General features: G+C 37.8%; 1 protein-coding gene across 2 annotated transcripts in view; it reads left to right on the forward strand.

Annotated features, from left to right (window-relative positions):
* The window catches only part of CCSER1 (coiled-coil serine rich protein 1), a 728,765-nt gene that overhangs the window by 338,647 nt on the left and 362,345 nt on the right, over positions 1 to 27,773 (forward strand). For both annotated transcript variants that reach the window (XM_072861769.1, XM_072861770.1), the window contains exon 7: positions 6,539 to 6,616. In XM_072861769.1, coding sequence (XP_072717870.1) covers positions 6,539 to 6,616 — 78 coding nt within the window. The remainder of the gene's footprint in view (positions 1 to 6,538; positions 6,617 to 27,773) is intronic.

Raw genomic sequence — 27,773 nt, forward strand, 5'->3', positions numbered from 1 at the left:
TGTCAAGGCTGGATAGTGTAGTCAATGAAGTATGAAAGAAACAATAGAAACTGAAGAGGGAGTAGAGTTTTGCTCAAGGAAATCAGTTCTCCACTGTGTTGTCAACAAAGTGTTTGCGTCTGTGAAAGCAACCCTCTGGTTTTCATTAGGATAAAAATATGACTGGAGTTGCATTTAATATTATGTGTCATTGTAGCAGTCCCAACTCACACAGTGACAGTCATCGATGATCCTGCGGTACTCTTCACAAAGAGATGTTAACCCCAAAGTCATTGTCCAAATTACTTTTGAAATTACGTTCTGCTTGCAGATGGAAGTGAAGGGGGGTTTTAGAGATTAACTCGAGCTGAATTTGCTGTTTGGGAAGGTAAAAGTGGTTTTTATCCTGCATATTAATGGACCCTTCATCTAACCTCTGTGTGCCAGGGAGTTACCTGACCGAGGAAACTTCTGTCTCTGTTTATTAGAAGTCTTCTGAAGGAAAGCAGGGAATAAAGACAAACTGGAAGGATGAGGAATGAAAAATCAAGGTGAAAGTAAAGAGGAGAAAGGAAAGGATATTTCCTATTAAATAAATCTATTAGTTATGTAGTGATATATATGTCATTTTCTATTATGCGAAATGTGACATTTATATGCTTATAAAAAGACTGTTTTTTTCTCTGTGTATGTACTCAGTTGTAAACCAGCAATCTCCAATTCTTGAGCCTCTATTTAGAGGCTTAATTCAGCTTTCTACTTTGTTTACAAATTTAAAAACAAGTTTATTAAGGTGTTCTCCTTGTGCCAGCTACCAGATGTTTTATATGTTAGGTATTTTCATATCACTGTTTTTAGAAACTGAAAACCAGATAATAAGCAATTTGTGCCTGGTACCTTGGTATTCTTACGCTTCTGCATTTAATATAAGGAGAGAGGAGATAGCTAGCTTAGTAAATTTAAATATTTGAGTAAATTAAATATATATTAAATATAAATTAAACAATTTGAAAATATAATCTGAGTCTAAACTATTTCAAACACTGTAGCCCTGCAACAAACCATGGGCTGGTTATATACTCTTTATGTTGCTTGCTGGTTATGGGCTTTATAATTAATTTAGCCTAATTAAAAGGCTAAAAGAGCATCTTTCCAGCTATTTTTCAAACTAGAAACAAATAGCAGTCAACAAAATATTCTTCATCCTGACCTCTCCTTGCTGAAAAATATTATTGTGCAAAATATTACATTGAATGTGTTTGCTCAGAGTTCCTGAGAACTCAGAGTCTTCTAAAATAAACAGTACTAGACATACGAATGCTGTTAAGTGACAGATAAGCGTCTTATCTTAAATGAGGTGAAATTTCCCACTGGCATTTCACAGCTCAGGTGATTAGCTTTGCTTAGATTGTTAGAGGAATTGAGGCTAATCTGTCTGCCTGTATACTAAGTGCTGGTTGAGAATCAGTAGATAATTGAACTAATAAAAACTTTTTTGGCTATCCACACCTCATGTACTAGCATAAAAAGAGGTAGCAAGAAGCGGTAGCAGCTGTAATTTATGGTTCTCCCCTGCGATGGGAGCTACGATAACTCAGGTCAGATGCAAGACCCACACAGCCTTCTAAGCTACGGGTGCAGCAAGCTCTAGGCAATGTACCAGGCAGATACCTGAAAACGATAATGAAATGTCTCAGCTGATAACTGCACATATTAGTAATTAGTAAGAATAATTATACCTACTAATAAAAGACACATGAAATAGGTTTCTAAATAACCACCTGGATTGTATTCAAAGGTGTTAGAAAATAGGCCTAAACACATTTTAAGGAGGCACTTCCATTCTTAGTGAGAGAGACTGGAGATGTTGGGGAAAATTAATCAAACATGGTGGGGGGTGGGAGGTGAAAGCTCATTTCATGTGTCTGCTATTTTTTCTTACCAAAACTAATTTTGATTTTGCTGGCCTCAATTCTTTACAGTAATTTTATTTGCAGGAAATGTACGTATCAGCAAAAACTCTTAATGACGTTAAATAATACAGAAACTACAGAAATCACAGCACTCCAAAAGTATGTAGGGGAGCATTGCACACTCTGGATGAACAACCAGAGTGCTTGGACTTGTGAGTTCCTGATTTCCATCTTTGTTTTTACAGCCCTTCATGGCTTTGAGCAAATCACTTCCCCTTCTTTTTCACTATTGTTGATAAAACGGGATAATAATATTTAAGCACAATATTTCATAAAGATGTTGTGCAGACCCATTAATAAATCCATTTGCAGGTCTTCGATTACCTTCAGTATATCAAAATGTCACTACTGAGCTTGCTGACTGCACTTTGTTAATTTCCTAGTTCTACTCAACTTCTAGATTATAAAATGATACCTTCTAGCTTATAAAATGATACTTAGTGGCATAACTTATGATACAACTAAAACTATCACCCTGAAAGTCAGTTCAACAATCATGTACTACTCCTTACAAAAAGCTGTAAAGCACACAGATTGTCTTTTCTTTTCTTCAGTTATTATAAAGATTTATTTGATCTCTAGCTCTAATATCCACTGAAGGTTTTCTCTGTCAGTATTAACTTCTTAGATCAATAAATTGCGATACTGATCTCCAGAGAAGTCAATGTCTGCCAGCTATCATTGCAGTGTTTACCCTTGTTGAAAAGCAGTTGTAGAAAATTAAATTGGCTTCTGTCAGCGGATGATATACAGTGGATGGTCTATATTTTATGCTATAATTAATGAAGGTTGATACATAGGCCTCTTTCTAGAGAAGATCAGATTAAAGACAAGGATTTGCAGTGAGAAAAATCCCAATTTATGAGGTAAGGTGAATCTGTTTTCATTTAAAGAACAGTTGCTGAACACTGGAAGATGACTTGTTTTCAAAGGAGCATGGTTTTAACAATATGCATTTATATATACTTGATCTTCTGTATCGATGGAAAAACACTGACTACATTCTCTAATTTGCCATTAGACAATTTATGTCAGTATGCAGGTTGATGAAACATTCTGTTTTGAGGCAGGTATACACAAGTGGAAAAAAACAAAACAAAACCAAGCCTGTAATTACTTTAAAACAGCTCCAGAAAGAGCTGCTTTCTCTTTAATCTAGCTAAAATGTGGGAATTTATCCTCAAGCAGGATCCTGATCCTGGATCTCCAAACAGGATGCAGAAGCGAGAAAAATTTGTTCTTAGACTTGTTTTCTTCCTTTCCCTTGTTATCAAGAAATTTCCTGACAGTTAATCACATTTTTAACATTACTCTCTGAGGATAAATGATTAGCACGGCCTGGCAGTAACTCCATGGTACCCGTCAGTTGCACAATGAGGATGGTGTATATTTAGGCTGATCAACTCTAGAAATTAGGAGAAAACTTGAGCATTGATCATTGTAATCGTGCAATGATTATCGGCAAAATTCTAATAATATCCATTTGTTGGATTTCAACAGCCTGCTCCAAATTAAAAAATGGCCTAAAAGCACTGAAAGAAAAGCTCACAGGGTTGTGTTCAACATGGGCAAGACAGTATTTTCTAAACTGTTGTTCTGAGAAATATTTGAATTGCTTGGTATTCAGACATTTCAAAAATGGAGTTTAGGTGATTAAAAGTTTGCAACATTCTGTGCCCTCCAGAACAGAGGTTTCCAGCGACACAGGGAAAAGGCTCAGTCTACAAAACCCAGCTGTGGTATTACTGTGCATCAAAAAGACATTTTAAAATGTTACAGTTGCACAGCAAAGTACTGCAAAATTAGGAGATGTCCTAATTTACCTAATTTTGCCTAATATGTATAATTATGGTACAAATGATGTTTAACATCTACTAACTTATAAGATATGATTATAGCCTAATGGTGTAGCATCTTCTAGTTAATTTATAACTAAAATCTATCAACTTTAAGTGAGACTTAAAGTGAGTGCTGCTTTTATGAGAACAGAATTGATTTAGGCAACTTCAAATAAAAAGTCCTCGTTGGGTGAATTCCTCACAGAGGTAGGGGTTTTTTGTGTATGGGGAGCTTTAGACTGCAAAGTGTAATTATGACAAATACCCCGTGGATGGTAAATTTAGGTGGGAGGTGTGATGTTGTTTAAAATTCTTAATATGTCCATTCAGGAGGGCAAGCTGACAACATCTCTTAAAGCAGTGATTAGTTTGGAAGGGTTTTTTTTAATAGCTCGAGAAACAGCCCTTTTGGTACTGTCTCACTCAATTCTCTGCTATAATGAACTGTGTTAGCGCCACTGGATTTAATTAATTTACACTGGCAGAGAAGCTGCTCTACATTCCTTAGAGAAGAGAATTACTGAAGTTGTTGGAGGGGGCACCGAGGGTATGTATACGTGGACAGCTGTAGCCAGACACAGGCTCTTCTGCCAATGCTCCTATCTAGCCAGACTCAAACCATTTGCAGTCCAGAAGCTACATAGTCACGGTGCCCCTACTAGTATACTCCACCTCTCAGCAGCCTTTCTAGTTCAGGCACGGTGCCATGTCACTGTGGCATCCAGACCTGGGCTGGCTCGTGTCCAGTCATCACAGAAGAGTGGATGTTTTTCTGAGGCCGTCGTGTGGATGTGACCTGAGAAGTTTTGTCAAAGCAACTTCGGCATCCTCAAGGCTGTTTGACCTTTCTTAGATTCCAGCTATCACTGAAGAACTTGCAGCTTGTGTAGTGTACAGGTACCAATCTGCTTTGCAGTTTTTCATACTGAGGCTGTTTCAATGCTTACAAGATTGGACTGCCTTCCTGCGCACTTCTAACTGCAAATCAAGGCACTTGATTTGGTTTGGAAAGCAGCTACTTGATTTTTTTTTTTCCCCTCTTAGGTTTTTTTCTATTCTGTGTAAATTAAAAGACAAATTGTCCTCAGCTGAACTGTTGGCTTTTGAGACAGAACGTTCTCACAGAGGTCTCCAAGTTTTGTCTGCACTTTGAGTTTAATCTAAAAGAGCTATGTTTCACTTCCTTCTAGTAAATATTATCAGCCAGTTTCCTTGATCATCAGGTGCAGGAGACTGTGTTAAAATTTGTAATGTTTCTGAATACCAGAGCGATGGATTCAACAAAAATATTGGCTTTCTGACATGTTATAATCTCCCTTATTCCTCAGCAACTTCTCTGTGTTCCCTGGCTTATAAACTATGTGTCTCTCTCTTTCTCTTAGGAAATAATTACAATGCCCCACCTCCCTTCTCCTTTACTTGCATCCCTTTTATTTAACAAGTAACTGTTGTGTTTTCTTTCAGGTATGGTGTAACTGATAGGTATCTAATTAAGCTCAGTGATTTTCTCAGTAGGTATTAACTTTGAAGTCTGTGCCCCCTATTTCAGATCTGACATACGGATTTCATACCCAAAATTTTGTCTCAGTTTTCATCCTGTACCAGTTGGTTGAATAAAATATGGTATCTCTGCATAAAAATCTTCTGATGAATGAACTGTTAGAACTTCATGGACAGAGCGGTATTCTTCACTTGCAGAATTTGGGCTTATCGAAAGGGTCATAATAGATTCATAGCGATGTGAAACCAGATGTCTGATTAGTTAATTGCATAAACTGAATTAATGAAATCTTTCTGCATTGCAATGCACAGCGTGAAAAGGAAATGAACTTCTGGCCCATGCAAACTTGTTTTTTTATATTCTCCATTACATCTCTTCTGTTTTATTGTTGTTGATGGTGAATTTTTTCATTTTGGCACTTAAGGACTTATTCCCAAGAAGTATTACATATTCTAGTTTTCTCCAGAACAATCTTGGTATTGTTTGTGTATTTTTTTTAAGTCCAGATTTTGTTCTTCTGTTATTATTACCATTCCAAATTATTAAGAGTTTCCACAGTTCTTTTCATATCTGTCACATCTGTAAAAATAATGACCATGCTAACCAACACATTACTGAAATAGCACCTAAAAAAGAGTGGGTTTTTAGATCAATCTTTCAAGCATTTTGACTGGATAGGTCCATTGAAGTATACTGACTTATTTTCATTATTAAGTTTGCTGTTCACTGTTTCTTTTCATATATTAGTGCTCATTTGTAAGATATATTGACTCATGTGAAAGTGACTGTTTTTTAAACTTTGATCCCAAGTACTTGCCTGCAATATATTGCTTTCCTGTTGATTTTGCCTTTTAACTTTACTATTGGGTCATCCAAAAAATAATAAAAATAATAATAAAAAAATTTGTATATCATATCTCATTCTATATCAACAATTTTTTGTGTTCTCAGTTATCCTCTTGTATTACTTTTTTGTAGATACAGTATGTTTGTATATTTGTGCATACATTTCAGTCTTTGAGTGGGGAGTTCATTTGAAATAAAGAAAATGTAAAGTACTTACCCGTTAGTGAAATACTTACTTTTACTAATTAAAGGTAAATACAGTACAGATTGCAGTTGCTTTGTCAATCTAATTCTGTTGGATTTTCAGTGTTGTTTTTGGGCTCTTTTTTTTTTCCCAAAATGTAAAAAGATCTCCATAGAACTTGATTGGAAATGTGAACTCCTGTGTGCTTTTCTTTCAGAGTACGGACATGAGTCCAGCTAGTAGCACCACCTCACTCCCTGTTAGCCCTCTTCCTGAGGAGCCGTTATTTTTCAAGGTACAGTTAATTCATTTAATAATAAATATTGTATATGAATTTTAGTTAATCATGTTATCTAATGTACTATGAAGTGCTATTCCTACTGCTTCCTTTTCTTTAAATTACTGTGATATCAGCAGATGTTCTTATGTATCACAATACCATGCAGTTTTCAAGAAGTACCTAGAATAAAACATTATTGGTTTTGAGAAGATTATTCTTCCAGCAGACTAGAGCTATAAACCATTATTTATAAGACTGTGTTTTTATTTGTCTCATCTGGTGGTGATACATTTTGATATATGCATTCCTGTATATGTGTGTATGTCATTTTTCATCAACAGACTTGTCTTTGTATTGCATTTCAAGTACATGTTTTAATGAAACAATGATTAGTTACTGCTGTTGTGGTTTAACCCCAGCCGGCAACTGAGCACCATACAGCTGCTTGCTCACTCCCTCCTGGTGGGATAGGGGAGAGAATCAGAAGAGTAAAAGTGAGAAAACTCGTGGGTTGAGATAAAGACAGTTTAATGAGTCAAGCAAAAGCTGCGCACGCAAGCAAAGCAAAGCAAGGAATTAATTCACTCCTTCCCATGGGCAGGCAGGTGTTCAGCCATCTCCAGGAAAGCAGGGCTCCATCATGCGTAATGGTTACTTGGGAAGACCAACGCCATAAATCCGAACGTCCCCCCCTTCCTTCTTCTTCCCCAGCTTTATATACTGAGCATGCTGTCATGTGGTATGGCATAGCCCTTTGGCCAGTTGGGGTCAGCTGTCCTGGCTGTGTCCCCTCCCAACTTATTGTGCACCTGGCAGAGCCTGGGGAGCTGAAAAGTCTTTGACTAGTGCAGCAACAACTAAAATATCATGTGTTATCAACACTGTTTTCAGCACAAATCCAAAACATAGCTCCATACTAGCTAGTATAAAGAAAATTAACTCTATCCCAGCCAAAACCAGCACAACTGCAAAGATACAGGAGACATTAAAGATGCATCAAAGAAGAGTTTTGGCGTAAATGCAATGTAAGCCACAGGCCTCTCATTTTAGTTAATTTTAATAATAAATGGTGGGACGACATCCACCACTTCGTAAGGTTTAAGCTGTGAGGAACAAATGTCCCTATGTCACTTTTTCACCTGACTTCATGGTATCCAGCCCTGGGACACAGAACAGCCTCAGACAGAGCCTGACTCCTGGAAAGAGGTCTCCTGAGGCCACCCAGGTATTCAGAGCGGTGCTGTGCCTGCAGGTGAAGCAGTCGCCTTGCCAGTTGTTTGCTGAGACAAGGAAGAGGGAACTTGGGTTTTCAGCACCATTGTCTCAAACGTGTGTCACACTATGGACAAAGTTACACTCACAGGAACATCCCTTTTAAAATTTCCCCTTTCCCCAGTAAGTTTCCGCCTACTGTATGAAAACAATTAGTAGCTTGGCTTTTGTTTTCAGACGCTTTCTGATGGCGCTGAATTAAGGCTGAGGAAGTAGAATTAATGAAGTTTGATGATACAAAGTTTGCATCTCTCCTGCAGCGCAGGAAATACCAGCCTCCTTCAGACCTGGCCAACTCCATTAAAAAAAACTTGTTTGTTTTTTTTTTTCTTTTTCCCATATTTTGTATGTCTGTGCAAGAGTTGTACCCTACAGTTCATAACCAGCTAGCTAGCCAGCTGATTCCTGTTACTAGAATGGTTAAGGACTGTGCTTGCTTGATGGTTTCATCAGTGGAGGTACAGATGGGATATCCATGGTCAGCTATTCACTGATTCTCATTCCTCTTTTGGGACCTCTTTCAAGACCCCTAGCTCTTGATCAGATTGTACTCTTGTGCCAAGATACTAGAGTACACACGTCTTTTTTCCTTGGGAAACCACATTAAATGAACATTGAAGTCTACTCAACATTATAAGGGAGATTCGGTAGGTATTGTTTCTCCCTGTGCCTGGGAAATCACTAAGATACGTCACATACAAAGAAATGGGCTGCTCAGCTCAGATAAAGGTGTAAGAGGTAAGAAAATCTAACTTGAAATAGTTACAATAAACTGTCATGCTTTTAATTCTCAGCCGAAGTAAGCAAACACTGCTCTGTTTGCATCAGGAGCACTCTGACAAATACGCTGTACTGCCTCTATTTATTTTTAAAGGAAATTGTGCTTGTATAGCTCAAAATGGGTTGCAAATGACTTCTTTGAAGTGGAATAGTTTCTCTAATAAAAAAAGAAGGTATTTCTTCATATTAAAAGTCTCCTTCCTTTATATTTTATAGTAGAAAATGGTACAAGAAACTGAAAAAAAAGGGCAGGAAGCATTATTTAATCATTCATTTTCAGTCAGTTTTCAAAATGGGAAACATTTTCCTTTGGAATTCAAGTAAAATGGAGGCCAGACCAGGAAAAAGACAAATACATCTCACAGCCAGTGCCCTTAAGTAGAAATAAAAGTAATATAAAATGTAACAGTTTCTGTTATTTCTCCCTGACTCGCTCTAAGAGAGAGCAATATTGTTCCAGTAGTAATGTGAGTGACTGGGTTTACAAGCCATAACCCTCTCCAAATACTGTCAGTCTATAATATTGGCTTTTGATGATGGGATGATGCATTTCCCTCAGCAACATGATAATAACCTTTCCCACCTCCTTGCTGTAGAATTGAAGATTGAAAAAGAAATTCCATTCTGTGGTTCTGAAAACACAGGTGTAATGAAGCAGGTTGGTATAAACGCTGCATCTCTTTGGGATAGTTGAAGATCTCTGAGCTAATGAGCTTTTATATTAGACTGTGAAATGAAACCAAGCCCCTGTTCTCAATCGTACCTGTTCTTATACCAAGAAAGAGAACTGTCCTTTCTTGGATATTGTCAATTCATCTTCAAAAGAAAGTCTGCATTTCTGCATAAAGAAAGAATGCAAAGCCTGTCATCATACTCTTATTACTCCAACTTCACCAAAGCAGATGCCTGTCATTTTTAATCCCACAGGATATGTGCTCTATAAATATGAAGGAGAACCTAAGCTTGTTCAAAAACATTTTGAATTTGATCTAGGGAAAGTCGGAAGCAAGATTCCCATGGCAGTGCTTGCATGTTGCGTCTCAGCTATGGTACCACTGAACTTAGCTGCCATTTTCACCATGTGTTGTGCATGCTGTGACATGCAGCACTGCCAGAAAGAACCAAATCATGTGAGACCATACTCAGGAATATTTGGAGGAGTCTTTTACCGTACAGCAAGAGATACTCCACTCCTCCATTGTATACTGTTATTTTAATGACATAATTATGTTTTATTTATGTTAAGACAGTACCTTTAAAGGAGCGTCAGGGACACCTAGCAAAAGGAATAGAAAACAATTGAGTAAGAAATAAGGGTAGCCAACTCCAGTGCCATTTAATCCTAAAAGCAACCCTGAGAAAATGAAAACATAAACGTATCATTAATGCCATTCAGCAACCTTCGCTCCATAACATAGTGAAATAACAATGGTTTTGCTTGAGGAAAGAGCAACTTTGCACACTAGCCAGAAGTAAAACCAATTTCTCGTGTGTCTTCAGGTTTCCTTCTCTCTGTGCGACACTCATGCATTTGGAGCACTCTTTCCTAGCCATGCTCTTTAAAAGCTTAGAAAAAAATCCTCTTCAGACATGTATGCAGACAGTGCACTTATGAAAAGCTTTTCTAAACCAATTTTTGATAAAACACTCATAGGCATTTCTTTTTAGTGAGGGTTATTTTTATGGCAAATTCCAGCTTTCAATCCTCTGCTGTTTTCCGTGGTTAAAGCTATTTTAAAAAGCAAGATCTTTTCCCATATTATGGGAATATGGAAAAGTTTTCCCATATTATGGGAAAAGTTTATTTCTTCTCTCACAAAAGAACATCTTCTCTGTTGGTGGTTTTGCACTTAAACCTTTCCTTAGGGAGGATCTTCCTTTGAACAGAGATTTATCCTTCTGTCCTTGTATAATATTTCCTGAAGAATTAGAGCCTTATCTTGGGGAAAAAAATTATGTCACAGTTGAAAAATTTCAGAATTAAGAATTTGAAATACAACAGAGCAGGCTGGTATTTGTCATGCAACCTTAACTCAAGTGTTATTCTATGTTATAATAGCAAAACTGTAGCTGGCTCAAATGTGAGTGACTTTTAATTATGACTACTTAAATCTATGCTCATAAACTGGAATTAGAAATAATCTTGCCTTTCATTTAGAAGATCAGTGAAAGAGGGCGTATTTCTGAAAGCTCAACGTACCAAGTAATGTCTCATCCATTTTTTAGAACTTGTTCCTTTCTCCTACTCATTCTACTGTGCTTTATTATGATAGTATTTTATTATTTTTTAAATTATTCTAAAATATAGTGACAGGGACTTTTAAGAAGGGAGCTATGACAGCCATTTAGTACATAAGATATCTAATATTACCTAATTATACATTATCTGTTATAATGAGCACCAATCTCACTGGTTATTAGCCACAACCAAGTTGTAAATAGTAACCATAATAGTAATTTATTATAGCAATGTTTAATTGCATTTCAATTCCATGATTAATCTCAACCATGCTTTACTAATTGGCATTAAACATAAGAAAAAAATGCTTACATTCTTTCTGCTTTGAGGGAGCTGAGAATTTCCTTCAGGATTTATTATCTTACTGTGTTCTGACTTCTGTAATTAATACTCTTGATGCTAATTCCCTGAGTAAGAAATGAAAATGCCAGCACAAGTAGCAAAAGCTGACAGTCCTTAGCAGTGTTACCACTGCTGTAGGTCTAATAAGGTATAGATCTGTACTAAATTAGGCCTATACTAATAGTTCTGCCATTCGTCCTGCAGCTCTACAGGCTCTGTAAACGTAGATCTTTGCAGTCACTAATGGGCATGACCCTCTGGCAGCTCATGATATTTGTGCATACAACTTTAACAAGAGATACATTTTCCATCTGGTCAATAATCAGATTAATATTTTTACTACGGATGTTTGGAATAATCAATATGACAGTCACAATAATGATAGCTGGTTAGCCAAGGCGACTTATCTTTGAGAGTGTGACTTCACATATCTAGCTGAAGAGTGAGGTCTTGTCCTAACTTAGTCAGCAACAATGACAACAAATTTGGCCTATACTTCAAAAAGCTTCTTATGCTAGTTGACACACAGCCAGCCTATTTGCCCTCTCTTCCTTCAATGCACTATTTCCACTATTTTAAGTGGAAATCCACTTAAAATCTCTTCCACAGTGCACTGTTTTAAGTATTTGCTGGCACTTCTTTGAATGAGACCATTTAAATATATTGTTTCTTTTTGTTTTTAGAACAGACTCTGAAATAATCACATAGACATTATGACCCATGGGCAGATACAGGTTAGGGTTCAGTCATCCTCTCTCATGGGCTGGAGGCCTCATTAGCTCTTGTCCCTCTCACTCCGCACTCCACCTGAATTTCTCCTTCCAGTGAGCAGCATGTAAGCTCTGAAGCCTCTGTGTTTTTTGGGTTTTGTTTGTTACAGAAATATTTTCGGTATTTCTACTAAAGTGAATAGAGTTATAGAAGTATGACTCACTCAACCCCACCTCTCGTAATCTGCCCCCCCGATCTCCAGCTTATTTTAAACCAGTCTCTCATCCTTCTTCAGTGGTTTAATCGATTCCTCCCACTCTTTACTTTTATTTCCTGTATCAGTATTCGCTTTCTCCATGACTCCTTATGCCTTACTGGTGTAGCACAGACTTTCAAAAGCCACATCATGTAGCAGCTCTCTGCCTTTGATGAAAGCTTTCAATTTTGCAATTTCTGAGAAAAGACTTATACATCTGATTTGTTTCGCAGGCTTTATCATCGTAGTATATGAGATCTGCAAAAGCACTGAATTTATTCTGAAGGTAGGGGTGAGAAGTAGGTATTATGGGTCCTGTTGCAAGAAGCATCTGTGCATCTATTCACTCTCTTTTCCTTTTTCTCAGTAGCTCTGTGCACGCTTTTCTTAAGGAACAGGGCTCTGCCAGCAAGTCTGTCTGAGTAGAACCACATCACCTGTTTCATCAGTAATACTTGCATCAGCTCATCCAGCATAGTGTGGATGTGGCTGTGAAATTCTCCTCCTGAGCTTTGACTGATATGAAATGGAGTATATGAAAGAATAACAGCATCAAAACAGAGCTTAATGGAAGAAAAAAAAAAAAATATATATATATACTTGCCCAGTTTCCCCCTGACCTAATAATTTATTTCAGTTCTTAGTTTATCCTGGCCTGGAAACTGATTCTGGGAAACAAGTTGTCTCTCTCCCAATGTGCTCTCTGTGTCTGCCATTGATTCTGACTTCTTGCTCTTGTTGAAAATGCACTACGTTTATGGCCAAATTTGAACACATCTTTATGTACCTTGTATGCGTCCATTGAACAAGCTGTCCAGTATGCCGTGGAATCAGAAATATCTACCTCTTCCTGCAGGTTTTGAAAGGAGGAGATACAGAAGGCAATGGAGCTATTGTGTAATCTAAAAATACTGCTATACAATTTTAGGAATACTGTACGTGAGTTAATCATTCAGGTAATGTTACTGCTTTGCTACTTCGGGTTATTAGACTTCCCTACATGAAAGTATTTGATTTAGCTCTCTTAGGGGAAATTGGGTGAGGAAGAAGAAACTAATAGACTAAATAAGCAGTCTCCCAAGGCACAGTAAAGACCAGGACAAAAGTCTGCCTCCAGGGCTGGGTCTCCATCCTTGTTTGGTTAGTGGCACTAATTAACCAATCTAAGTGTAATGAAGTGTTAAAAACCAGACTGTAGAAGAGAGTGAACATCAAGAACCCCTCAATGGATTTTCTTTTCTGAATGACTGATTTATAGTTAAGGAAGAATTTATCACCCAGACAGAAGTGGTCTTGAGTGCCTGTGGGTAACGTGTATCTGCCAGGCTTCATGTATGGAGAAGACAGACAAATATTTACACATTCTGAACACAAGATGGTATTTCCTGAGATTACCATTTTCTTCAGGGCTTGCAGCTCAAAGTTTGGTCTGAAAACAAAATACTTCAAGAGAGGTAATAGCTGAAGGCCCTAACAACCGAAGTGCGGGATCATTCAAGAAAACTCTCTGAGCTCAGAAGTACAGTTGTCCTGGTACAAGGACATTTTACAAGATTTAGCTCTTTTTTTTTTTGCCCCTTTTTTTTTTTAAGTTTAATTTTTATTGCAGGGAGCATAGGTACAACATATGTAATTTCCCAGTGTCACTGATACAATTACTGAAAGAATCAGGAACGAGACTGGGAACTATGCCTGTATTGCCTGATTTCTTTCTGCCTCTATGCCTTGATCATAGCTGCCTTTCCCAAATATTGTGAACATGCATTCTCTTTTCTTTTTGTATGTTTTCCTTAATTTATTGAAACTTCATAGAGTGAGGGTTAGTTCAATATTTCAAAATTGCAAGCCATTGGCTTAGGCAAAATTGATGCTTTTAGTGCTGTAAATTCAGTTATTTTCCCGGTGAGCCACATACAGAAAAAGGATTAATGTCTGTCTTACTAAAATCTCCAAAAGCAACCAGAAACACAGATGATGCTTCAACTAAAGCCGTGCAGAAGGATCATCGTTACTTTTTTTCAGTTAACAGGGCTTCCAGCATAACTTAAAAATTAATATAATCAGTACTACAAGGGTAAATATTAGGTTCATTCAGGTTCCTTCCCTCAGGCAGACACACGATCACACAATGAATTCTAATACATACCTACAGGGTTTTTCGTGCTGAGTACTCTATATCTAAGATTAAAAAGTCATAAAACTTGTAGCATTACAGGTTGCTGAAAACATGTTATCACTAAGACTATGAAAAAATATTTTCTTGAAGCTCCACGGGAGGATCCTGATATCCCCAGTAAGAGCACTTAAAGTTCTTCGTCCTAATCATCTCAATACAGATGGTAAATCCTCCTAATTTCCCTTGGCTAGGGACTGATAGGCATAAGTAAATCTAGGGGAGGACATTGGCATTTGGAAAATGTGATGAACATTCTTTTAGTGAGCAGAATTATTCTAAGGGTCTCAGAGTTAAATTCTGTTTAAATCAATGGTGCAGTGCCCATTGACTACAGTGACATGTGGCTTCAGTTCATGGATGGCATGGATTATGTGAGAGGCATTGATTACTTTAGAAGTGAAAATGTAAATCTGTACTGACCATTTCAACCCCATCAATTATTTTAGAGGTGAAAATGTAAATCCATATTGACCGTTCCAACCCAAGAGTATTTTTGTGGTTGTATTGTTGTAAATGAGATAAAATTGGAGTGTTTTCATAAATTTCATTCAGTATAATTAAAATGTAGGACTGTTTGCAATGCAAAAATTTATTTAATAATAATGATTTGGTTTCCAGTATGTGTTAGAGCAATAGATGTTTTCTTCCTAGAATAAATTAAACAAACCGGGGACTTGAAAATGGGTCTCCTACATCTCAGACAAGTATTCTCACAGTAGCAGGTGGTCTCTCTCTCTCTCTCTCTTTCTTTCTGGCCAGTGATTACATTTTCCATCCAGAAAACCTCTGAAAGACACTTGCATGGAAACTTAACATGTTTTTGAATAAAAGTTTTGGCTTCATCAAATAAAAGTTTTGAAATGGAAAACATCCGTTAAAAAGTTCCTTGACTGTTCTATGGAAACACATATAAACAACTTTCCCAGTGTCTAAATAAGTAATGTTAATGACCCAGACGCATGTTTTCAAACATAATCCTTTACTGTAGGAAATAACAGGGTTGGCATTTTGAAATTCTTGTCAAGTTGGATGTCTCAAAAGTACGACACTAAAAATAACTGACTGATTTTGATAATGCTTTCCTAGAGTTTAGAGAGACAGGTATTTGGTGAGCAGTTTAGACAGCCATTAAGGAGAGTGGGATATATTCTGTTAATCTTAGTCACCTGAAATTAAAAGCAAGATTAAATTGCTGAAACACAGACACCTTGTGTGTTAAGAAATCCAGCTATATTCTGCCTTTCCTCCAGCTGCCTCTCTGGTAGAGCAGGCAAAGTACTGCGAGGTGATGAATACTGCTCTGCTGTAATTTGTTTTTTATCATATTCCTGGTTTTGGGGGGTTTTTTGCTTGTTTTTTTTTTCCTTCGGGTTTGTTCCTTGGTCATGCTGTGTCTCTTGGTAAGTTATAAACTCCCGCACGTTTATGCTGGGCTGTTCAATTTTTCTGAGGAAACTGGCTTATGGGGAGACTTTGAGTGTGTGATACAACTGAACTGGATGACTTACAATGTTCGGTTGGGACTTTTCTAAATGCTGTTCCTCTTCCCACCAACCCTGTGCATGGTTGCATAACATTAAAGCTATTTTAGTGTGTTTAAATATTAGAAGTATGACATGGTTATAGTATTGTTTGGGTAAGTTTCTCATTTCTGAAAGGATCATTTAGATCATTTAGAAAGTACATCATTTCTGATGTACCCTCATTTTAAGCCATAGCATCTACATTCCATTTACTCTCTGCCCTTTTCCATGTTTCCAGTGCAGTTCAGTATGCTCATGATTGGTAATGAAATATATTTGTGTGTTTAAAGTGACCTTTTTAAGCCTCATCATTTGTTCAAGAATCACCAAGTTGTCTTTTGCGTGTTTTCCACAAATTTTTTAAAAATGGGACAAGTAAAAGAACATTATTTGTTTGCTTATTGGAGGGTTCTTAAATGTGGCTGAATGAACTGGCTCTTAATAGCGATCCAGGAAAGTTCTGTCTCATCACGTGTGTAGGATAAATCTTTATTCAGACTTCTTCATTTATCCGAGATTAATGAGAGGCCTGAAAGATATTGGGAAGGGAGATAATGGAAGTGTCGGTCACTTCTTCCTTTTTAAAATGTCGAAAAGCTACAGTCTCTAGGCTATAGGTATGTTGCATTGTTGTCATGGGGAACATGTATGGGAAAATGCCATTCCTACTTCAAGTAGTTTACAGATAACTGTTACAATTTTTTAAAAATATTGTAATTTTTAGATACTGTAATACATTTTAAAATAAACATAGGTGGATATGATGCACTTACAAATTGCTGTTTAAAAAAAAAAAGGGCAAAAGAAAGAAGCTTTTCTTTTGCCCTTTTTGATTGAAGGAGTTGATAATGGGAGGGTGGAAAAAAAGGCCTTTGAAAAGACTTAGTAATTTGATTCTGACCAGGTGAATAACAAACAAAATATTCATCAGATTGTCTGACAGAAATTCACAGGCAATACATGAACTGAGGAAGAAATTTATTTTTTTCTCTTAAATTTGATATCTTCAAGCAAGGTTGAATGCTATAGATGAGGAGGAATAACACAGTTTTAATTTGGATAATGTTTTCTAAGTGTTTTAAGCTTACACAGCTATGAGGGGAAGAGCTGTACACTGTTATGGGTAGCCTTGTGATAGATCTTAGCATTTTAAACAGGAGTTCTAAAAGATTAAATTGAGGCTAATGAGGGCATAGTGGAAAAAAGTTCTCTTTAGGTACATGACAGATTGTGGACGCGCCTGATTCCCAGATTCCTATCTGTAAAACTTGTATTTGTTTGTTCTCATAAAAGGCAGCTTTTCTTTGTGATAAAATGATCATTTCACTTCACAGAATCTGGCTTTGTTGTTAATTCCTAACAGTTTTTGGTCTTGGTATGAGCAGAGAACAATGAAAATTTATATCCAAATAATTATAGGTTCTGATGGGATTAAGATTAGCAAGGGCATTGTGTATCAGGATATACAAACAATGAATGGATAGGTATCCTGAAGTACAGAACCGAGGATTTGAAAAGCAATAGGAGAAATCCTTTTCCATTGATGCTGAGTAGTTCAGTTCAGTTCCTAGACAGCAGATAATAAATTTAATGACTGTCAGCAGCACGGTTGCTCTTTGTTAGGAACTGGGAATGATGAGGACCTCGAGTCCCGCCCAGCCAGTTCTTTACTCTTGTAGTATTTACCACTTACAAGAGGCGTTGTCATCTTCCTTTCACAGAAAGAGGCTTGAGGTATTTCCACTATATTGGTGATACTGCACTCTGTCCTGGTCTCAGACTGGGGAACTGATTCTGCTTTTCCTAGTTTCAATTTCCAGGTGTTAGTTATTCTTCACCAACCTGTGTCTTACTCAAAGGGCGAATCTTCCCACTGAAAACAAGAATTCTGCAACTCCTTTGCTACCCAAACTGGGGATCCAGGCCTGATCTACAAGATCTCCCCATTCACAATCATGTGTAGGAAATGATAATTTCTCTTTAAATAAAGAAGTGGTATCTGAGGAATATTTATTACATATTTTAAGATAACTTTCAATTCAATATAGCATTAAACAGAGAAGTAATTGGTACTATGTGATGCATTAGTTCTCTGTATAATACTAAAAATTCTGTGCTTACAGGAATGGAAAGATAGCTTGAAAGAACTATTTTTCAAGTTTTCATCATATTATTTGATGAGAAATGTAGAGTGTTAAATATTCCTTTGTACAGTTCTTTATTATTTTCTATCTACAGAGTCCTTCCCATGACATATGGAAGTGAGTTTAATTTTTTTTTCTGTTGTAAGTTGTTTCCCCTCTGAGAGTCTGTACACCAAGGGCTTTAAGTGTGGAAATATAAATGGCAGGCATTTGCTAAAAAAATTTAGTCGCTTCTCTGCCACAAGGAGATGAGGTGTAAGTGTCCATTTGTAGTCAGTCCCTTCTCTGATATATTTGTAAACTTTTTTGTGGTTTGTGGAAATCATAATTGCTCACCTGTTCGTAGGAATGTCTTGCACACCCCCATGAATCATTCAAAGCAACAGTGAGGCAAGCTTTGTGATGCAGTTAGCTTAAAAGAGTATTCCCAGAAGGGCCCAAAAAGGGAAAACTAACGGAATCTAAATGAGTGCATGCCTCACCAGGGAACAGGTTAAGTTAAATTGGCTTATGATGATGATTTAAAGTGCACCAAATGATCTTCTGCGATGTATCTAAGAGGTTGCTGTTTGACTGCCCAATTGCAGCAGCTTCATCCCGTTAGGCTGTACTGGCAGTCTGAAAAATATAACTAAACATGATGTTGTGAACTGGAGTGCAGTTGATCACTTTGTCAGGTGCTCCTATCCCTCTGACTGTAGGTGATTTGTCAGGAGAAAGGTAAGAAAGATATGACTGCAAACAAAGGTAGCATTTAATGTTAGTGCAAGCCTAATGGCAGAGAAACAAGTAGTTAAGAAACAGTGATGTGACTTAAGTGAAACAAAAGATCAGAAGCAAGCAAAGCACCTGCTCGATGTGTTTGAAGAGCTTGGTATGGTGATTCTGTAGGCTCTTGCAGGCCAGAAGTTTGGGGCTTGTTATTTCACACAGCAAGAGCCAAAGGGAGGCCAAGCCCTGCAGTTGCAGTGTTTCCGGCAGTCAGTTGAGCCAAAGGTGTCCAATTCAAGATGGATGGATGGGTGAATGGATGGACAGATGGATGGATGTCAGATAATGTCAGGTGGAGCATGCCACTTCTCTCCTACGTAATGAAGGAATGACGCCTCCCTAGGTCCCTTCCAAAGCATAATATGCGCACTGCGGGACACCACTGACCTACAGCTTGAACCAGTGACTGAAGTAGTAATTAAAATTACCATCCTAGTCAACGTGACTAATGTTGTACTTTGTACTTGCATTAAATTAGTCTGAAGGCAGATTAATGTAGAAGAGATACTTTTAACCTGACTTTTCTACATTACAAAACCTAGAGTGCTGCCAGGGAAATTAATGAAATTCTGCTGGAAAGATATCCCTGCTATACAATACCCCTATATATACAATACACATAAGCTGTGCTGCGCTACTTTTCAGCCATACAGGCCTGTTATCAGCAATTTTTTTTATTTTTTTTCCAGTTGAGGGGTAGTTTTCATAGGATCAACTTGGGCTTAAGAATGATTGAAGTTACCTATGAGTCCTCTGGGTTAAGGAAGTATGTTTTCTTTAAATGAATCAAGTAACATCTTCCTTCCTTGATATGTGGGTGTTATGGGGGTGAAAAAAACAACCCCTGACTCTGTCATGCTGTGACTAATGGAGCATTAGACTGTTGAGCAAAACCGAGCATTTGGCAGCATCACCAAAATGTTACAACCAAGATGTTTAGTGGAATTCGCCAATTGTTAGGTTAAATCAACAGAAGACATCTTTCTTTGCCCTGCATGAGTTCAGTTTATCAGGTGGCTCTTTCCATCTGTTTTTTTTTTTCCCTGTCTCGTCTTAAATAACAGCATGTTCATCATTTCACCCTCTTGACTCAGTTTTATCCCTGTGATATCAACTGTAACAGAACAAAATTATTGCACAAAATACCACATGGTTAACACCAGAAAAATCTCTCCTCTATAAATATTTTACCTAAAAAAGGTTCAAATATAGTCTGTGATGTGACAGTTGATGTTAATCCTGTTTTTAAATAAAAATGCTCATGCAGTATATGACGAGAGAGAAACACTGCTAGTATGCATAGAGGGGAGGATTCCCTTTGTGCCATTGGAAAAAAGAAGTCACGAAAAATATGAGCGTCTTATCAGATTTTACTGTGTCATACCAGCTTCTTGTAGATTGGCTCTTATTCCTTTCCAGTCCTTTAGGCAATTACATTTTTAAAAGTAAGGATTTGGAGGCTGCTTGTATTTCGGAGAGCCGATTGTGTTTTGTGCTGTGATTCTCTTGGCCGTGGTGTAGCCTTGTCCCCAGTGGTGTTATTAGGAGTCTCCTGCAGAGAAGGTTGAACTCCCCTTGTTATGCTATTGTTCAGCAAAGAGGAACATGCTCAGTGCCCTTGACAAATTGTGATAGCCATTCCTCATATTAAAACCATTTGGCATGAAAATTAGTATTTACAGGTATCATGGTGGTATAAACAAAACAGCAGTAACGCAACATACTTCAAAGAAACACCTTACAGAAATTACTGACATTTATTTAAGCTGCAGCTCTAGCTGTAAAATTATTTAAAAGCTCTGAATAGAAGTCTGATAGATAAAATGATTACAGAAGAGCTTTACAAAGGTACAAACCCCTAGTCAGTTACCTAGGAATATGACAATGTTACAGCTTTAGCAAAATGATATACTTGTAGGGATAATATTGTTTGTATGACAGCTATCATCTCACTATGAAGAGTCAATTGAGGACACCCACTGACATTTTAAAATTCAGTTTAAAAGTCCATATTGTTAACTGTATCATTTCTCATCTGAAGAAGGATACAGCAAGCATTAATATATCTGCATAATTTCCTCTGTATTTTTTTTTTAGGAATGTCAGCTGTTATTTATGTCAGATGGGAGCATTATAAGAACAAGCCTATAAGCCAAGAAAAGATAATAGACATATTAAGATGGGCAGAGTATATGGTCACTAGGAGAAAGGATGTATTGTCAAGTCATATTAACTAACATGATACTCAGCAGGTGTTAGGTAAAAGTTCATTTCTGATTTGTCTTTTGCATGCCCTGTAGTCCTATTTGGTTTAACGTGCTACTTTACTTGTCAGGGGACTGGAAGAGGTCTGTATCCAATGAATTGCAGACAAACAAGTATTATCTAGGAGAAGTAAAAATACATAATTTTAGAGCAACAGATCTCTTGCATCCGTGAATCAAATCAACATATATTATTAGGCTAGAGCTTATTTAAATAATTATTAGGCTATGATTATTAGACTTGAAGTCACTTTTTTAAACTTCATGAATGTAACAGATTTAGGCATGTTTTGTCATGTTCTGAGCTGTGATTCTCTGCTGAGCTCTGTTCAACAGTGGATGGTTGGTATGTGAGCAAGGATCCACAGTCTTGTAAAAGACCTGCGCTGTTTTCTCGCAGAGGTGGAATATGGCTGTTTTCTTAGTTGTATTTTAGAGTTGTGTGAAAAACACTGAAAGCATAAATAAATGTGAAGATCAGGGATTGATACCATCCATTATAATTTGAACTGAGAAGACTCGATAATCCAGAATAGAATTTGATAATCCAAAACGACCTTGTTTTAACCAAAAAAAGTTGTTCAGAGAAGGAGTGTAAAATACATATGTGTAGCAGATGACCTACAGAATGAATCATATGCTTCTCAATCTTTATTACATGTGTGAAATTCTTAAGAGTATTTAAAAAAAAAAGTCCCTGAAACAATGTATATATAGTACAGATTGTCAGGTCTCCCATGCTCTGTTGTGCAGGCATGGAGTTGTTGGGTGGCTTTCTCAAGGTCATAAACCGCCCAGGGGGTGTGATTTTCCTAATTCTTTTATTTAACAAGTAGATTGTTAGTCTTCAATGGGGGGGGGGCGGAGTTTGAAAATTTTCTAATTTAAAGGCAAAAAACAAAAGGGAAAACTACACCATGGAGCTGTGAAGAAGTGGCTTAAACAGCTTGTCAGTGACAGAAAATGCAAATCTCATGATCTTCCCCTTTGCTACTTCTCTGGCTTAATCTCTCTTCAAACTTGGTATAATCTCAAGCTGCCAGAAGAAGCAGTCACATTTCCAGCCTCACTTCTCTTCTGCCATCACACCTATTTGTACATGAGATCCCCATTTTAATTTGACTCTGCTTGCTTGCATACAGGTGGGAAACAAGAGCTGGGGTTGAGGAAAGGGCAGGACCTTGTCTCTTGGTGCAGGACCTGCTCATTCCAATAAGCTATTAATTGAACTGTAAGCCCAAGACAAATGACTTACAGTGACAGTAGTTTATATTATTAGTCAAACAAACTTTCTTTTTCCTTGTGTGAGAAGCTAGAGCAAAATTATCTGAATGAAACAACTTTCGGTAACTTTGTATCTGACAATGATCTGGTCTGGTCAAGAACACGTAAGCATCCAGCTTCGACTAGAATATGCTCCCACTGGAAGGATAACCAATGGAGAGCAAAGATGCCAGGAATGAGGACGTGGTTTCTCAGACAGTGGGACTTTGGTACATAAAGAGAAGCCCCAGAAGACTTACCTGAGAAGTGTTACGGGTGGCAGGACTGGGCTAGGCAGTGAGAGTTCAGCTTTGCACCACTGTCACCAAGCAAATCCAATTTAATAATCGAGTGGAGGAGGTAGTGGAGTGTTGTGTGAGATGACTGATGCTTTTCTGCTTAAGAAAACAGAACAATTTTTACCAAAGTCCTTATAAAGTCCATATAAACAAACGAGCATTATGCTGCTTTTGAGAAAGGCCCATCCTGGAGGCAGGGGAAGGTCACTGGTGCCTTTGGGAGAGAGCTAGCCAGCCCACACCAGGGCGAGGAACCTCCTCCTCCTCCCTCCAGGGGCAGGTGAGGCAGCGGGGACCTGGGGCTGCGCAGGGAGCGCGGGTTGCTGTAGTGAGGGTGGCCAGCTGGCCCCCGCCGGCCACCTCGGGCCCTCCGCCCCAGGGCAGAGCTCACTGTGGACGGTGAGCGGGGCTGCTCAAGCCGGGCCAGCAAAGCAGCAAAGATATCTCCCATGGCCCGGGGGCAGCTGAGAGGCGACTGTGGTTTTTGTTCAGTTCTCCCTAGAAAACTCAAAAGTTTTCTCTGTTTGAAAAGTTACATGTTCTTGTTTTAATCCTAGCAGAGCCTTCTGGGTTGTGTGAGTTAAAGGCCCTTCAGACTTCTTTATGGAGTTTTTAGAAAGTTTAATATAAAGTTTATTTTACTATAAAGATTACTAGCAGGCTCACTTGGGAACTGATTTTGCCCTGATACATACCCACCCACAGATACAGGTATATATTTCTTACAGAAATACTTACTGTAAACATGCTGTCAATTCCTAGGCTTTTTTTTTTTTAAATTACACCTGCTCTTGTTCAGAGCTGCATCTGAGTAGCTCTCGATGACAGCAGCCTACTCATCCTCTCTTTTTCCTTTGTTTCATGAGAGAAAGGGGCAATAAAGGAAAAGGGAAAAAAGTAAATCAAATGTCAATCAAAGGTTCTTATCAAGTGCCTCAGAAAAAGAAAGGACTGCATTTACCTGTGATTTTTCAAAAGTAGCACTGGATTTTTCTTTCTCTTTCTGGGTGGACAAAAGGGAGAGAATTCCAGGGGTGAGAATTTCCATTTCTGGATTACAAAAATGTGTTTAAATTGCAAATAGTGCAAGCCTTGTGCTATTTTAGCATCTTTAGGGAAAGATGGCCTTGGGTTTAAGGTATGAAAGTGCAAATCGGAGGATACAGGACTTCTGTCCCAGAAGCTCCATATCTTTCCATGGGGAGATAATGCAGGTGATTTAAATTCTATCTGCAGAGCTGTCAGAGTACATTTATTCTTTTTAGTGGCATAGTGAAACTAATTTTATTAATCCTTTGACATGCTTTTCAGGTTCTCAGAAGGCAGCAGTGGTAGGTGTGCAAAATATTAGTACTTGCAAATGTTCTAGATGCCAGAATACATAAGAATAGAGCAGGAACATGATACTGCAGGCTGCATACCAAAAACCATGGCAGTACTAATTGGTAATAAGAATATTAACTCACATCAAATAGTCCACACTGGCATCTGACTGTTTGTTATGAATGTTATGATTTATTTACTACTTTTTGGCAGGTCTGAGGATGTTCCATCAAACTGCTAAGATTAGATCTGGTGTGCATGAAAGGGATGGGCAATGTCTTGCCTAATACAGCTATGTCTTAATTAGTTTTTCCCTATCATGAACATAACAGAGCTTCAGAAGGACTGACACCTTACATTACAGGAAACATGTTGGAATCACCTTGCTCTAGTTCTTTTTAATCTCATGCATATGATGAGATTTAAAAAACTGCCTATTTGACAGTTTCAATGAAAATTAGGTTCCCCTCTAAGTAGCATTGTCCCCTAATGAATAAGTTTGGATCAAGAGAGCTGCTGTAAATAATGTAAGATGAATAAATTTTGAAAAAGGCTGCTAATTTTAAAATTTTGTTCATTACATTCTTAGTAGTCATCTATTATGTTATGTACATAAAATCTGAAAGTTTAGGAGTTTTTATCATTTAATACATTGAATTCTAAGCAACATTTCATTACCAATTTTTCTCTCGTTTCAAGTCTCTTCCCCCTCCCCTCATATCACAAGAGGAAACAAACACTTCTTTCCCATTTAACAGATGATGAAATTGAAATTCAAATAATAATGAAAATTCCACTAAGCAAATTACTGTTGTCATCCCTCCATTTTCCTGTCACCCAGGTGGATGAGAGGCTAGGAATATTTGGCAGACTGAGGCAGTGGGATAAAGATGTAACGTAATGGTAAGGATGACATATGGTTTCATCTTTCCAACGACTTCATTTAAAAACAAACAAACAAACAAACTCAAACCCATAATAAGACTTGGTCCTATTTGTTTTCAGTAGAAAATAAGCTTAGAGCTGATGCTTTGTTCAAAAGTGAAAGGAAGATATAATTCCTGTATGAAAAGCAAGAGTACAACATCACTAGACAGATGAAACTGCCTGTGAAGACAGCTAGATCCACGTTCAAATTCTGTTACAGCAACACTAATTTCTTACTTCTAAATATATCCATCAGATTTCTGTAGCTATTAGAGCACGATAACAATGTTTCAGTTAATCAGTCAAATTTGAGAAAAGCAATTAACAAGTTGGAGAAAAAAAGAAAACTTTAAATGTGTCATAATAGAAAGATTACAGGTATGATGTGATGATACACCTCGTAAGGCATGAACTTTTTTTGAGAACAGCAGAAAGATAGTAAGTAGCAGGAAAGCCGCATGGCAAAGAGTAGTAGAAGATACCTAAATTAGCAATGGTCACCATTGCTATGAGTATGGCTGATGAGCCACCTGCTCATCATACCCCACCTGCAAGAAAGTCTGAACAGGGAGAGGAGGAGAGAAGTCAAGGCTTTGCTGCTTTTCTAACTAGCTGGCCAATCTGTATGGAAATGGCATGGCTTAGCAGTTCAATAATGCTAGGTTGACTGACATATGTGATGGACTCACAGGAGCAAGCTTAGTTTTCTGATGCAAAGTTTAGCCTATACTGGAAAGTAGATGGCTTTCTACTGCCAAATTCCCCTCTATCCAGGCTCTGTTGTACAGGGACTGGAAGAGGCTGAGCTGGGCTGGGCTAGGGGACCCCTGCAGGCAGCAAGGACGGGATTTGGAGAAGGGGACTAGTAAGAGACTGCTGGATGGGTTGGAGGGCAGCATCCCTCACAACGATGATGTGGAGGCAATTTTACTCTGGTCATTTCTGTGGAAAAGGCTCTGGCTATGTAGGAGACGCTCCTGTACTAGGAGCAGGATCGTTCCAGCTGGGGCCTGTTCCAGCTTTTCTCTGCATGAGAAAAATACTCATGGGCAGAGGGTTGAGCAGGGTCCCTGTGACCTCCCCAAGCTGCAGGTTCTCTCACTGGTGGATCCTGCAGTTGCCAGTATTTTCTCCATTATTTGGAGTATGCCACTTACTTACTATTTTGCGAGATGATAGGTTGCCCAAAATTCACCTGAACAAACAACTTTGCTCCAGAACAGGAGCTGGCCAACCCTGATCTAAGCAATCAAGGTTAAAGGACAAAGATTACTTGAAGTGAGGGTTTCAGCTAGCTGCAAAGCCAGCTGCTATGTTTTTCCTGGGTACTTGCAGCTACCTTTTTCAATTCTATTTGTGGTGGTGCTAAGGGAGGAAAAATTCTGTGTTTCCATTATAGTCACATCAGCTTGCATCTATTAAATCTTTCCAGTGGAGAGTGATGCCAAATAATATCCCCTCAGCTCTTTGTCCATTCCTAGTCAAATTATTTGGGATATTTTTTTCCCTACTAAGAAGGTAAAGATCTTAAACTCTCTTATTTAATTCTTCAGAAAACCAAATGAATTCAGTGTCCCTTTCCAGGAGCTTTTACAGTAAGCTTCTGCAGGAACATTTGTTTTCTCTTGCTCTTGGGAAAGCATTGTATTTGAATTGTGAAATTCTGCCTGTGCAAAAAGGGATGCATCAGCAGTGTCTAAAAAAAAGTTCTGCCCAATCAAATGAAAATCACTAAATTATTTTCTAACCTGAAAATGTACTTCTCCATCATTGGGTTTGCCATGGGGGAGGAAGGGGCAGAGAGACAGAAGATTAACTGGGTGTTTGGAGTCAAGTATGCAGTTCAATACTAAGATAAATCAGGAGAATATAGCTGTGGTTGAAGTTTCAAGGTTGCCAGAAGTAAACGCAATAGTTGGTTTTTTCACTGTTCCCCTGCCTTCCCCCCCCTCCCCCCCAATTTCTAAGTGTCTGTAAAGTGAAAAAGCCTAGACACAAATGGTTTGATGATTTCAGGAAGGAGATTCTTTCTTAAATGTAGCTCTTCCAGATGTAGTTATGTTGTTATTCAAAACTGGCTGGTTTGAGCTAAAGTTCTCAAAAGTGTCCACTGATGTAAGCTCCTCAGTTTTTGCTACTTAGCTTAAGACATGAAAAATAATTATATTTTGAGTGCAAAATATCACTACTTTCTTCAAGTCAGGTCTTTTAAGAATTGCTGGTACCTAAAATTAAAGATTCCTTAAAAGCCACTGGTAAGCAACTCCTGTACAAAAAAAGAAATGCTGCTCTTCAGAGCAGTTAGTGCCTGCTCTGGTACATAACAAAGCTTTGTATGGAACTTTAATGTTTGAAAATTACAAATAGAGCAACCAGCTAGGATGCTTAAGATTAAAATGTCAAGAGTTTGTTACATTTTAGTTAGCTTATGCCTTTTTCTCTCTGGGCTGGTCTGCAAACACATGTTGTCAAAGGCTTCCAAAGTATTTCTAATACTTACTATAAAATTCATTACTGATTCATTTGAATGTGCAAAAGTGCTTAATATCAGTTAAAAGCATTCACTGTGCTGTGTCATTGATGATAATTAGGAGAAAATTTACTGTAGTTATGGTAGGTATTTATGTAAGTTAAGTCTTTAAGATAAAAAGCAGCTGCACAATTTACACAGCATGTGGAGAAACAGGGTTGTCTGAAAAAAGAATTTGCGAATTGTACACGGTTTGTAAAATGCACACCCAAACATATATTCAAAGAGGTATACAAGGTACCTACTTATTTTAGTACATTAAATACATTTCTAAAGAAGTAATGTAATAAAACTCTTCCTGCTGTTTGGAAAACTTGTTCAAGTCCATATTTACTGTACTTCATGTATTTTT

Source organism: Ciconia boyciana, chromosome 5, assembly GCF_034638445.1.
Source record: "Ciconia boyciana chromosome 5, ASM3463844v1, whole genome shotgun sequence".
Taxonomy (NCBI): Eukaryota; Metazoa; Chordata; class Aves; order Ciconiiformes; family Ciconiidae; genus Ciconia; species Ciconia boyciana.